This window comes from Camarhynchus parvulus, chromosome 21, assembly GCF_901933205.1.
Source record: "Camarhynchus parvulus chromosome 21, STF_HiC, whole genome shotgun sequence".
Taxonomy (NCBI): domain Eukaryota; kingdom Metazoa; phylum Chordata; class Aves; order Passeriformes; family Thraupidae; genus Camarhynchus; species Camarhynchus parvulus.
The window spans coordinates 5,828,661-5,842,282 of NC_044591.1; the positions used below are offsets into that span (position 1 = coordinate 5,828,661).

The 13,622-nt window shown below is 41.8% G+C and overlaps 1 protein-coding gene across 2 annotated transcripts; it reads right to left on the minus strand.

Annotated features, from left to right (window-relative positions):
- Nucleotides 1-204: 204 nt before the first annotated feature.
- GABRD (gamma-aminobutyric acid type A receptor delta subunit) lies at nucleotides 205-13,229 on the minus strand. 2 transcript variants are annotated; one of them, XM_030963764.1, is made up of 9 exons: nucleotides 13,053-13,229; nucleotides 6,199-6,311; nucleotides 5,582-5,649; nucleotides 5,007-5,227; nucleotides 4,129-4,211; nucleotides 2,681-2,818; nucleotides 1,614-1,769; nucleotides 824-1,035; nucleotides 205-504 (listed from the first exon to the last, which is right to left on the minus strand). In XM_030963764.1, exons 1-9 carry the CDS (start codon nucleotides 13,118-13,120, stop codon nucleotides 205-207), a joined length of 1,359 nt encoding a protein of 452 aa, XP_030819624.1. In that variant the 5' UTR covers nucleotides 13,121-13,229. The 2 variants fall into 2 exon arrangements, with proteins under 2 accessions (XP_030819624.1, XP_030819623.1); XM_030963763.1 differs by lacking the exon at nucleotides 13,053-13,229 and adding an exon at nucleotides 12,116-12,219.
- Nucleotides 13,230-13,622: the final 393 nt, after the last annotated feature.

Below are 13,622 nucleotides of genomic sequence, written 5' to 3' on the forward strand. Positions count from 1 at the left end.
CTGACGTATCAAATCAGGTCAGCAATAAATTGCTGCTTTAAGTAGGAATTCATAGCAGGACCTTCTTGGCTTTGGAAGTGTTTGAGCTCGTTGGAAAATACTTTGAGAAGAGGTTCCTCAATTCAGTTTCAGCGAGGGCTTTTTAGCCTGTGGGTATTGTTCAGTTTGTAGGTCTTGGGAAGAATTTTCCTTTTTTTGTTGCCTTTACATTGTGTATGCAACCCAGTATATAACATTGACTGCTGCAAAGGCTGCTGGGAACACGGCTCTGGCATAAATGTCAATGGTGTCAGCATCAATGGGCTTAAAGAGGGACTTCAGGCCAGTCTTTTTGTCCAGTTTCATTCCCTGCTGCTGTTTTGTCTCTCCAGTTTCTATTTCTATTGTGCCATATGATCCTGGCAGGCTTCTGGGAATTCGGTGCTGCCTGTTGGAAATGGCCAGTTCCTGGTTCACACCAGCTATGGAGAGGGAAAACAGAACAATGGCATTCTTCACGTTGATCTGCAAAGGAGAGAGGAGAATAATGGCAATTTATAGGGCAAGGACAGTGTCATTTATCCAAGCTATCAGTGGCACCAGCATGGTGAAACACCCTGGGATCCATATGTGGAGAATGGGATTTAAGCCCTGCTTTGGCAGAACTGATGGAAGACTCTGTGCTACACATATAATTCTGGTTGTGGCTTTACATGCTCTGAATTACTGAGGCACCATCGAGAACATTCTCAAAGCCTTTCTTCTCAGGAAGAATTTGGAGTAAAAGGTCATGAAGCAGGGTGATGGCTTTGGCAAAGTTATTCCCAGTATCACACTTACTGACCTCTGCACTCTGCCTTCTCGCCTTGATCTTGTTCTTCTGCTTTTTCATGTAGTCAGCATTGAAATGTGCAAAGGCATATTCCACCAGTGCAGCAAAGACAAACACGTAGCAGATCCAGAAGTAAACGTCCAGGGCCTTGATGGCAGAGGCTCGTGGGAGCGAGGATCGGGCACTGACCATCAGAGTGGTCATTGTAAGAACTGTGGTGATACCTGCAGGGCAGCATGAGAGAGAAATATATGCACTAATATACATAAATATATTTGTTAAGATGAGGCTGAGGATTATTTTCACAGTCAAAGCCCCTTAATACTGTGGCTTCTGATTTTCAAAACAGAGGAACTTTTAAGAAACTGCATTTGTATGACTAAGGCAGCTTTGAACAAGTTACCCTTGGTTTTGTCCTAGAACAAAAAAAAACCAAAACCCAAATAATTAACCCTCAAACATTTTTACATCTGGACTGGCAACCCTTAGTCAGACAGATAGACCCACAAGCTTCAGGAACTTTTTTTTTTGGCTGCTGTCCCAGTTCCTTCAAATCAATTCTTTCATTTCTTTCACAGTCATTACTGCTTTTAACCCTCCCTAGGTGGTTATTTGCTGTTCCTTACTGAGGAGCTGCTCTGATAACACGACAGAAATTAAACCAGGAGAGAAATCTTTCAAAGAACCCTCTGTTCTGCAAATGCAAACACGGTGGTCATAAATGCACCTTAATGAGGATTATCAGAGCACAATTCCTACTTGAGCACTCCCTTGCCCTGAGTCCCCAAGCCATCTGTTTTACCTAGTGACACCCTGGCAGGCACAGCTGACTGGCTGATCCAGAAGGACACCCACGACATGGCCACCAGCAGGATGGAAGGGACATAAGACTGGATGATGTAAACTCCTCGATTCCGCCGAAGGTGGAAGTGGAGACTGAGTCTGGGAAACTGACCTGCTGGAAAAGAGAGCAGGCAGAAGAGATTCTGGCTGTGTGAATTACAGTTAGATTGATATTTAAAATGACATTTCAGATAATGACACAGAGCTACACTCTTTAGCATCTTCTGCACAAGGGTCACAAAAAGCTTTTTTGATGCTGTTCGATTGATGCTTCGTAAACTCTGCACGAGGTTCTGCAGCTTTCATCAGCTAAGAATAGGTCAAATGATTTGTCTCAGGTCATATCAATGCCAGATCTGAAAATAAAATCATGAGTCTTCTCAAATAACAGTATTGCTTCAAAATGTGTACTGTCTTATCATCTGCTGTAGAAAGTCCTCCAGATACTAAATTTAGATTTTTTAAAAGGCCAAGTTAATTTCAAACTCAAAAAAGAGCTTAGAGGAGATGTGCAGCATAAATGAGAATCTGAATACATGAAAGAGGATGAAAAATCAGCAGGAAAGAAATGACTCCAATCTTGTACAAACATTGCAATAAGCCCAGTGATAGACATACACACCACTGACTTCTACGGGGTAGAATTAGACTGATCTGACTGTAACGTCATAAGCTCCATAACATCAGGGCTAATGGAAATTTTTCTTGATCTGAAGTTGCAAATTAGGTCAAGAAAATGTGAGCTATACCTCAAGTGCTTTTTATCAAGTGCTGTCTGGCTACTCCACTCAGTATTTGTCAAGCAGAGAGAGCTAAAGGACAGAACATGCTACAGTGGCTACCTAGAGGCTCAGCAAAGAATGGCACTTCTTACAAGTGGAAGATGGAGGAAACTCTTATCAGAAACCTGACAGGTTCTTAAATTAGTTACTTAAGAAGAAGGATTTTCTATTATAGATAGAGGAGGTTTCTCTCTGCGGGAAAAAAGTCAGATACTGTCCCTGAATTGAAGAAAGAATCTGTTACCAGATTTGAAGTTCATAATTTCTGTTGTGAACTGGTAATTGGTAATTGTGAATTGAGCAAGCTGCAGCTTATCCAGTCCATGGATCTCCTCCTGGTTTTCTGACCAGTGGTAGACAATGTCCTCTGAAGAGTAGCCATCTGCCAAAAGAAAGCTGAATAAACACAAAGTTCAAGGCAGAAATTCAGAGCTTAGAGAATTCATAGTAGAAGTTCTTTAATTCCTCTGCTATGCTGATTTCCACCAGATACATTGCAAACGTGCTGAGATTCAGTCTGGATCATTCTCTCTGCTTTGGAGAGGTGCAAGGCACCAGGGCCACGGCAGAAAGGGGGATATGAATGAAAGGATTTATGTAATATGCAAATCCACAGGAAACCAATCTTTCCTACTTTTGGTGTTCATTGACAACGTGCTACTAAAGCATCAATTTCTTTAAAGAGACTTTATTTCTGTTTTCTTCACTGAAATGAAAACCCTCAAATTCAATTAAAACCTTCAACCCCCACCAAAACTCCCTGCAGAACTCGCTGGGAGAGGGAAGGAATTGCTGGGGCACTGTCTGCTGCCTCTGCATTTGGTGATTATGTAAGTAAAACTGTAGATTGCTATTTTTGACAGGATAAAATGGTATTGTGGTTAGCAGCCTAGAAAACAAAGTCAGTGACAAAAAAGAAAACTAGAAACTTGCATCAACAGGCCAAGGGATCTGTCAGGATCTGCTATCCCCAGATCTCTGAAACCCTCAGGACCTGCAGGCTCCTTGATCTAAAATCCAGATTCTTTTTCCCTGACTGGGTGGTCCCTGCTTGTGTCAGTGGTAAATTTTCATTCAGAAGTATTAATGCTCATGGGAATTACATGCTGATCATAGATTAAATACAAGCTGGATAAAATATAAATCCATTCTTCACCCTCCTTTGTGAGTACAAATGAATTAAGCCCATCCATGCAGCATTCTGATGGATTTCTGTGTAACAGATACACGAATGCCAAGGCAAGTTAAAGAGCTGTGTGAAGGTTAGTCACAATGGCACTCATTAAAAGCAGGGAATTCTTTCTTTTTCCTACTTTCTCATAAATTAAAAATAGCACATCGCATTTTGCCTGTGGGCTTTTCTACTTGTTCTCACTGGATTTGATACAAACCTCAGTAATGCCAGTGACTGTCACAACTGCACAAGGTTTCACATGAAGCACAAAGTTCCAAACATTTGTCAGCAGGACTGTACATTGTTCATTGTCCCTACACCAAATCCTAGAGGTTTGGATTGGACCAGGGTTGAACTGGTATTGAAAAGTCCACAGCCTAATGCCCAACACAGGGAATGAAGAGATTTCTATTCACTTAAACCCCAAGTGACTAAAGCAGAATCATCCCAGCCAAGTGCAGCTATCTTAGCACCATGTATGCAGCTTTACACAAAACGCAGAGGTACTCAGCCCTTACAGCTCTCCAAATCCAGCATGCATTCCTGCTCATCCATTGGGTACTTGGAAAGGTCCATGTCACAGGCCACTGTTGAGGTAATCCTGTTTGGAGCAACAGGAACACCAGTTAGGGACATTCAGACAGAGCCTTTTCTTCAGAACTCAAAAGACTGAGTGGAAAACTTTGAAACTTTAATACTGACAAAGGAAACTGTTTTCAAAGTCCTGCTGGCTGCTGCCTGAGTCTGTGGGAAACCCAGAGGCAGAGGGAATTGGAAAAAAGGTCAAATGACTCGTCTAACGTCAGAGGATTCTGCAGCTACTGATGATGATAAAAAGGAATTTTCTGATTCAATCTCCTCCCTTTTGCTGTCCCCAAGATCACTACCAATACCTTAAGGGGGACTTTGGACTTACAGTTTCAAAGGTGCACATTCATTATTTTTCAGAACATTACACAATTAACTGTCAATATAGTTACTGAGTTCCAACCACAGCCCTCTTCAAAAGTGAGAAATGCTATTTTGTCTGTGTGAAAGATGGGGAAGCTGAGCCTAAATCAGGCTCACAGCTCCCTTGGAAATTAAAGTGAGGGAGTGGAGAACAGAATCTTGGCTCTGTATTCAGCACCTCTTTGCCTAGTGACCAAAGGCATGAGGGGCTTCTCTGCCACGGAGGGCATTCTGGACATGACCAGTGACTCTGCAGTGCAAAATGTGCTAGTGCTGCCAAAGAGACCTTCCTGACTTCTTACAAAAAAAAAAGATAGGGCCATAGGAGCTTTTCTTCAATTTTTACCTAATTATTTCAGGAAATCCTCCTAGGAATGCTGAGTGATTATAGAACGTTCAAAAAGTTAACACACAACAGAGAACACTTGCACTGTTTGTCACTCACCTGATGCTGTATAAAATGACTCCATCTGGCTGGAGCCTGATAAGTTTGTTTTCCACAGTCACATCATGGAACCAGGCAGACTTGGCATTGACTATGAAAGTATCTGGCAACCAGAGCTTGTCCACAAACCTGCTGTCCAAGCCCAGTGTTTCGTTGGTGTGGTTGTAAGACAGACGATCGTCTCGCCAGCTCTGGTGCAAAAATACTGTCATGGTGTATTCCTGTGACAAGAGAAATCCTAATTAAGAAGTGATGCTGACAATGATAATGTCTTGGAACATAGCCAAAAATCAATGTCTTAGCCTAGAAATATATTATTTGCTTTCAGTGCAAATACATATTTTTATACTTAGTCAGCTAGGGAGCTGCCCAAGCATTTATATTTTGGTCATATGCTCCTACTATGGATAAGCACAAGATACAAAAATGTGATTCAATATCAATGTTATACATAACACATTGCAAGAGTTGCATAGGTCTTGACAGAGAAAATCAGTTTACATAACTCAACAAATACAGCTTCTGGTTTTGAACCTTTGCTTTTTTTAAAGCAGAACTAAAATCTGATACTGTACCATGTTCACTTCTGAGATGTGGTCAATGCTGGCTACTTCGATTGCCAGAGCAACATTAACAGGAGGACCTGAGAAAAAAAAAGTTTGAGTGGGGTCATTTATATCATCATGGTACCCATAAAAATATCAATGACCCCAGACTGTTAATTCTTTCATCAGTTCACTGAAGAATTTTCCATTATAAAGTACATTCTTAAAGCAAGAGTTTTAAATCTTTTAACAATTGTGCCCTCAATTTCCAACAGCACACCTCACTTCAGTGATAAGAGACAGAAGATAAAATCACAACTACTGAAAATCACAGAATCCTTTCTGGAAATCACATTATCCAGTTTAAGACAGCATGACTTCAAGCAGATGCAGAAATTATCACCATTTAATGAAATACAAAATTCCTTCAACTTAGATGTCAACGATTTAAGAACTGCATCAGAAGCCTGTGTTGCTGTTGAACAGTCTGTCTCTTGTCAAAATCAAGCAAAATGTTGATTGTTATTTTTTCCAGCATCCAAGGAAAAGACAATCACAACTTTTTAATTATTTAAAGTATGAATTTCACATAAACATCAGAAGGATAGTAAGAGCCAAAGAGACATTATTCATTCTCCAAGTCTCACCTCCAATCCCAGGCCTGAAATTTCGTGCGTACCCTTTCATCAAATCATCCAGGTTGGGCAACCAGGAGATTTCAATGTTGGAACCTATGTAATCTCCGATGTCACTCATAGCTCTGGGTAAAGAGAATAAGTGTCTTAAAATTTCCCATGTTTACAAACAGAAGAATGACAGAAAATGGAAGTTATTGATTTATTTTACACCAGAGACCACCTACAGTAGAATTAGCTATCCTGGAGATTTTTATAGGTAAGAAAATCATTTCAGGTATTTCTGTTTAAATCAAAACAAATTTCAGGCAAGACTGTGGCATCTTTAAGTACAAGCACATACTTTTAAAAGTTTATTTCTTTCTAAAAAAAGTAGGAAAAATAGATTTAAAAACTTAGAAAAGCATGAGAGAAAGAAATATATATATTCCTTTGTATACTGCCTAAAATGCATCTGTGAACTCTGAAATGCAGCTGTGACAGCTTCTTACTATACAACAGCTGGGATCAAGAAGGCTGGTGCATTGTCAAATGTGACAGGAAAACAGGAAAAACTGCACATCTGGAATGTGGATAGCAGGCAGCAGGTTTTGCTTGGGAGAAGATGTGTTGTTGTGGGATCTGTGCTCGTGCACAGCCTCTCCCAGCAATCAGGCTTTCTCTCTCAGGTGCCTTTTCTTGCCAGGCCAGTGATGCTCCTTGAAGACTTTAGCCCAGAGTCTGGTGCCATTTGCCAGCCCCTCAGCCCTGGCACAAGCAGTGATGTGGAAATTCCTCCATCTCTTACAATAAAGGCAAGGTTGTGCTGTCTTTATTATCTGTTCAGCCTGGCAGGCTCCAGTTGAAGATCTGTGCCTGCTCACATTGTTCCTCTCTCTGCATTGTGACTGACAGGGCAGGAAGAGATAAATGAGGGCCTGGGACAATGTCTGAGAGCACCATTTGCAAAGAGAGGATTTCCCAGTGGTTTGAGAGGGCCTGAGACTGAATGCAAGTACTGGATCAAAGCTGCCTAAGCACTGGTTTAGCATCTTCCACTGAGCCCAGCTAGAAATGTGGCATTTGAGAGGTAACTCTGACTGGCAACAGAAGAGAAATGGTTAAATATCCATGGAAGGCTGCAGAGTAATACACCACAAACACATTCTGCCTTGGTACTTACATAACTTTCTTAGAGTGTTCATGTGACATTGACCCACATAAAGCACATGGTTTTTCTTTCCAAAATATGCCAGCCTGGGCATTCAGCTCAGCACAAGCAGTTATTGCCAGCACAGGAACAGAGTATCCTACAATAACCAACTCTTCTCACAGAGACTGAAAGAAAAACCTTTGATTGCCCCGGTCTTCAAATTCTTGTCTGGACTCAATTATATAAGAAAGGAGTTCTGGGATTACAAGGTGTAAGTGTAAGTTTTGAGCAGCACAGACACTGCAGTCTTGCATTAGCAGAGCTGTCAAAGCTTCTGTGACCGCTCAGCACAGGGACCCTGCTCCAAGTGCAGCTTCATTAGTTCCCAGCAGAATGTGATTTATAACACTGTTGTATGTTCCTCTCAAATTAGTATCCCAGCTACTTCTCAGGTCCCTCTGTCTCTTCTGAGGAAGGATCTTGGAACACTCCAGGACGTGTTTTCAGCTACATAAATTGGAATAACATAATTGATTTAGACAAGGGCTTTGAAGATTTATAACAGATGTTGACAGAGGTTTTTTCCTTCTTTATTGGGTCTCATCAACTATATCAACACTTCTTTCTATCAGACTGCTGGTCTTTCAATCATCCAACCAGCATTATTTACTGTAATGTAATTAGAGCTTTATAATAAGTTTGTTTAAAAACATACTCATTTGTAATTCACAAGTCCCAGCCATAGACATGGAAAGGTGTTTCTAATCAGTAAAATGTCAGAGATCCTTTTATATGTAAAGAATGGTTCTCTATGTCTTTTCCTAATTAAATATCTACAATACACTTGAATAAATATATCTACTGAAAATCTCTTTGACTTCTCAATAGAAGGTGATGCCTTTCAGCTTCAGTTGCTAAAGCAGCAACCAAGTTCAGGGAAGTGTTTTGAAAACAGAATTCAAGTCAAGAGATGACAGCACAGTAGTGATGTATCCCATGTGCTGATCATGTTTTGACAAAGCTTGGAGTTCAGCTGTTCTCCTGTGTCAGGATTCTATTTTAATGGCATTAAGGAAAGCCGTGGAGCTCAAAGGAAGTTAAAATGATGAGAGTTGGGTTAAAGACTGAGGGCTACAGCCTGCCATGTGTTTTAAGAAGATTACAATCTAGAGGGAGTTTTACTTAAATATCCGTGACACAATTAAAATAAATCTTGTTTCTATTATTAATAAAGCCTTAGGGTCAGATCATCAGTGTAACAAATGTGCTGGAGTTAGTGGAGCTATATGCACTTAATACCAGGGGGGTTATTAAAATATTACAGCTGAAATAATTTTATGGCTCAATTTACCATGTGGTGAAAACCCCTTTGAGTCATTCCTCTAGACTTCTACGCATCACATCCAGTGCTTTAAAGTTACAAGAAGAATGGTGGGAGAATTTCCTTCATCCTTGAAAAGCAGTTGAGATTATAAATGGCCTAAAATATTATTCATTATTGTACCTGAAAAAGGAAGACTAGCATAGAAAAGATGCATTGGAAGGGATTAACTTTTCATAGTGTAAGCAGTAAGGATGAAAATAAAGGCGACTGTTATTAGTTGATTCAGCAACTTCACTTCCTAGTGTAAACTGCTGTAAAGCTTGTTTCAGTAAGAAAAAGGACTTTGTAAAATCAAGATATTGATTTGTCAAATCCAAGGGGTAAAAACCTCCTGAAAAGCTTCTCTTCAGTTTGCACAGGCCAGTGTGGAGGGCCTCCCTGCTGAATGGCAACAGGCCTGGGGACCTCTGTCCCTCTGGAAGTCATTCCCAAAGGGAAAGCTGAAGAAGATGATCCACACTCTGACTCTGTACACATCTCATTTCAAGCAGATATTTTTGAGGATATGTTTGCATCCATCCATATCTGGAGCACTGGGAGAACTTCAGCTGAGCTCATTGAAAAGAGATTACTGCTGTCTAAACCATGAAAGCAATAGTGAGCTCTCCTGCATAGACAAAGGGAAAGGAAATCCCCATTGATGAGCTGCACAAACCTGTGGAGTTCCTCTGTCCCTAACATTGATAAATATTGATAAAGCAACTCCAAGCAATGAATGTCACATGACAGAGCAAAGAAATGTCTCTTTCAGAGCTAAGTACGAGCAGTTCCAGAATAAAAAGTACCCATATCCCAAAATCCTTCCAATCCAAGCTGACACCTCCCTCCCAGGTGCTGCAGGACCAGGACTTCCTACAAATGTGGAGTGATCTGGGGGAGAAACATCAACCAACTTGGACAGCACATCTTCAAAGGGCCTGTCAGACAAGTGAGCCATTAGCCTGTCTGTGCTCTCTTCCAGAACTCTGCTTGAAAACACTTGCTAGAAGTTTATCAATATTACTAGAAAATATCTGGTATTTAAATCACACCAAAGCAAGAGGCAATCTGTAAGTTCCATGTGAATGAGAGCACAACAGCAGCTGAGCAAGGGCTAGTATTAGCAATTTCATTTTTGCCCAGCAGTGCCAAAATCTCCAGGATCACTGCAAAAAAAGGCTCAGAATCCTTAAGTCAGTGGCCAGTAGGACACAGATTTGATGCCTCACTGGTCAGGAGGGTGCACTGATCTTCTGAAAAATTCACACAGCAGCAAGATGTGGAAAATCGCTTTTTGCATCTTCTGTTTCTTCTCTAGATCTGCTAACCTGATTCTACTGGGGATTGTAACATTGTTGTTATAGGAATCTTTTAACCTGGCAGATGGAAAAAACAGTTTGACTGGAGGACTGGGACCAGTATATTTCATTTTGATAAGCATTTGGGACAGATGTCCCAGATGTCATCAGCACTGAGGAAAACTTTTCCTTGGGAAAAAGACAAGGAATATCCTGCAAGGTCAGTGAAAAATCTGACCTCTGCCAAACTCCAGGATTATCCAGAGCAGTATGTATATCCTTCCCATCTGCCATTCCAGACTCTAAGGGAAGCTCACTGTAAATATGTTTTGTATTTTGAAATGTAATTGAAAAGGCATTAGGCTTAATTCATGGCAACCTTTAGAACATCAAAGCCTCTCTGGCAGTTTTAAGCTACAGAAAACGGACCACTCTTTGCATACATTCACGTGTTAAAGCTGCTCTGTTTCCACAAATAGAAGTAAAAGGCTTAGGGAGACGCACAGCAGAATGACAATTAAATGCAAGAGTATAAAAGTCACTTAACAGAGTGGAAACTTAAATATTAAATATACACCTCTTCTAATTAGAGAATTAAAATCTCTTTCAGTGAGAAATTACACAGTACAGACACACACCCCAAAACTCCTTTCAGAAGTGCTCCTTCCTCACACAAATGAAGAAATATTTCCCTACATGTCTTTCTGCAGATGATCTCATTCACTGTGGCACATTTATTATTGCAGCATCCACAGCATCTCAAACCCTGATAAAATAGTGGAAGCCACAGTCTTTGTCCTGAAGACCTGTCAATCATTTAAATGCCAAATTCCTTGCTACTAATCACTTTCTTGAGCAGACCAATAACCACTATTTATAAAAAATGTTTACCTGACAAAAATGTGCTGACTTAGGCTGAATTTGGCTCATTCACTTCAGACAAACAACACACATGACAGAGAAATTGCTTTACACACAGCTAAAACACCCCAGGAGGGTATTCAGAAATGCTCTGAGGACGCAGCCTGCATACATCCCCCACTTCCCCCCTCTGCCAAACCATAACATTATTTTCACTGGTAGTTTTGCTTTTGGGAAGTCTTTTGTCTCTTTTGTCTTACTGGTGAATTTCAAAATCACCAAAATGTTCCTCCTTTTTGGAATATTGTTTTTTTTTCAATATACAGTGCACAGAACTTGGAAGCAGAGAATTTAGGGGTGTTGGATGGCCTCTGTTATCAAAATTCTGAATCACACTGCATTTAAAAAACAAAATCAGGGCTTTAAAATGAAGCCATTGGCAGTTTTGCCCATTAATATGCTGCTATTCATAAAAGCATCTTGTACCAAAAATATTTTTACTAATGAAAGGATAAAATTTCACTTCAGTTCTGTTTAACTGATCCAAAGTACACATGCAAGCAAGGCTACTCCCTTTTTACAAGATTAAACAGTGTCCTGCCATAGCCACCCTAAATCCTGAATCCAAACAGAGAAGATTTCCTTGACCATGGAATGTCTCACACTTTGAAATATTTGGAAGACTACAACCTGAACAGTTGGAATTTAAGTTAGAATTTGCCTTGCCTGAGTCTGCCACAAGTGGATGTATTCCTACCAAACAATTCATCACTATTGTGTAACTGGAGAAAGTCAATTAAGGAATTAATAATAAAATAAATGATGTATCCAACAAACACATATCCTGGCAGTTGCTGTGCCTAGGAGCAGACCTTGGAGAGACAGGCTCAGAAGACAGATTCTTCCTCAAAATTCTCTATTTTTTGGTCTTATCTAGTCAAACAGCACTTTTCAACCCCCAGCTTCAATGGTAGCCCAATTGCAGAGGGAGAAACAGGATCATTGAAATGATGGGCAAGATGTGGGTGCCCTTAGGTAATAAGCAGTATTTCCTCTGCCTTCACTGTACCACTGGATTGCTTCAGAGGATGTCAGGGTCTGACCCTGGATAACAGATTCAAGGTCACAGGAGAAATCATTCTGTCAATCCTAAGAGCAGTTGACTTGACACTTCCTCTGAGCAAGATTCTTTTCCTTCCCAGTGAAAAAAATCAGATCTCCCTGATTAATTCCAAAACGTGTAACAACAATGTTATGTTTTACTACAGTTCCCACTTTGCCTCTTCCACTCCTCTGAAGCTATTAAGGATGTCTATGAAGCAGGAGATGTAAGACCCCTTTAATGCCACAACCACCCCTGCTCTGGGGGGTGTAGGCATGTTTTTACATGCAGCAAGTTCTTTTTTACTCCCCCCTCTATTTTCATTGCGTAATCATGGCAAGCTTTCTCCACATCCAGCCTCCAGATCTGGAGAGAATAAGAATATACCGAGACCGGCGCTGGTTGCCTAGCTAACACCTTCAGAGGAAATGTGACAGAGAGCTGCAAATATACATTTTTCTTTAAAATTTATTATTTTAAAAAATGGTTTGAGTTCTCCAAAATTTTTCCCCTGAGATCTCTGACAGTGTCTTCCTGCTAACCCAAGTTGAGGAGACTTAATGAACTCATTAGAAAGGGATGGTTGGATTTTGGGGTTTTAATGGCACCTACAGAGGCCCTAAGCAAAGCTATTCAGGTCGTACCCCACTGGTTGTGCTGGGGTTTAGGGAAGAGTTTCACATTCAAGCAGGCCCCTACAGAGCTGCTGGAGGGGCTGAGGCTGAGCTGGGATGTTGCAGTGCCTTACAAAAAGTGATTGCCCCCAATTTAGAGTGAGTGCCCTCGGGAAAAGGTTCCAGGAGCATCCTGTTAAAAACACAGCCCTTGACTAAGCCAAGAAACTGCTGCTCAACTGGCAGAAGTGCATCCTCGGCTAGGGAATGAAGAAAGAAAAAACTGAAACAGATGAGGCACATTAAGGAAACTCTTCAGTCAAGGGCCCTTTTTCTCCTGAACACTCACTCAAAGCAGTCGTGGCCCATAAGTGCAGAAATCATCCCTGGGCAAAAGTGGGAGCCCCAGCCAGAGCTGGCATCACTCACTCCAGCTACCCCGAGAGAACGGCTGCCTGAGGCCAGGCTAAGAAAGAATGAGAAGATGTTTTCTTACCTGATACACCTGTGCTGTTGGGTGCACAGTAGAATCAAGGCAGGAAAAACCCAGGTAAGAAATTCCATTTTACTCCCATTTATTAGACAGCAGCGACCAAAACCCAGGTTCCCCGGCTCTCCTGGCAGCTCCAAAGCTCCAGTGGCTTTGCCATTCTTGCCTGCTGCGCTAAGTTGAGGCTGAGTTTAAAGCGATGGATGGTTGCTCAGCAGCAGCAGCCCCCACAATCTCCACAGTGCCCGGGAGCCATGCAGGCAGCCCGGCACGGGAGCAGGGAGCAGGGCAGCTCTCCTCTTCTCTCCTCTCTTCTCCTTCCCTCTCCTCCTCTCCTCTGCGGGTGGCTCAGTCCCGCCCGGCTCCGCTGCCCTGCTCCCGCATCCCTCCCCTGCCGCGGGCTCTTCCTCCGGCCGCTCTGCCCGCCTGCGAGGCTGCTTGCCGAAAATAACCTCCAAAAGGATAGATTAATCCCACGGAGCGGGGTGGGAGCAACTCAAAGTGCTCCGGAGCCACTAATGTCCTGCGCGCATCGTGCCGGGGAGGAGCAGGAGGAGCTGCAGCCCGAGCCCAGGG

Coding starts and splice junctions, on each gene's coding strand:
- GABRD (XM_030963763.1), bottom strand. CDS start 12,219: ATGCCTACACCCCCCAGAGCAGGGGTGGTTGTGGCATTAAAGGGGTCT. Junction 2,819..4,128: donor CATGCTGGATTTGGAGAGCT/GTAAGGGCTGAG, acceptor TTCTTTTGGCAG/ATGGCTACTCTTCAGAGGAC. Junction 505..823: donor CGAGAAGGCAGAGTGCAGAG/GTCAGTAAGTGT, acceptor TCTCCTTTGCAG/ATCAACGTGAAGAATGCCAT.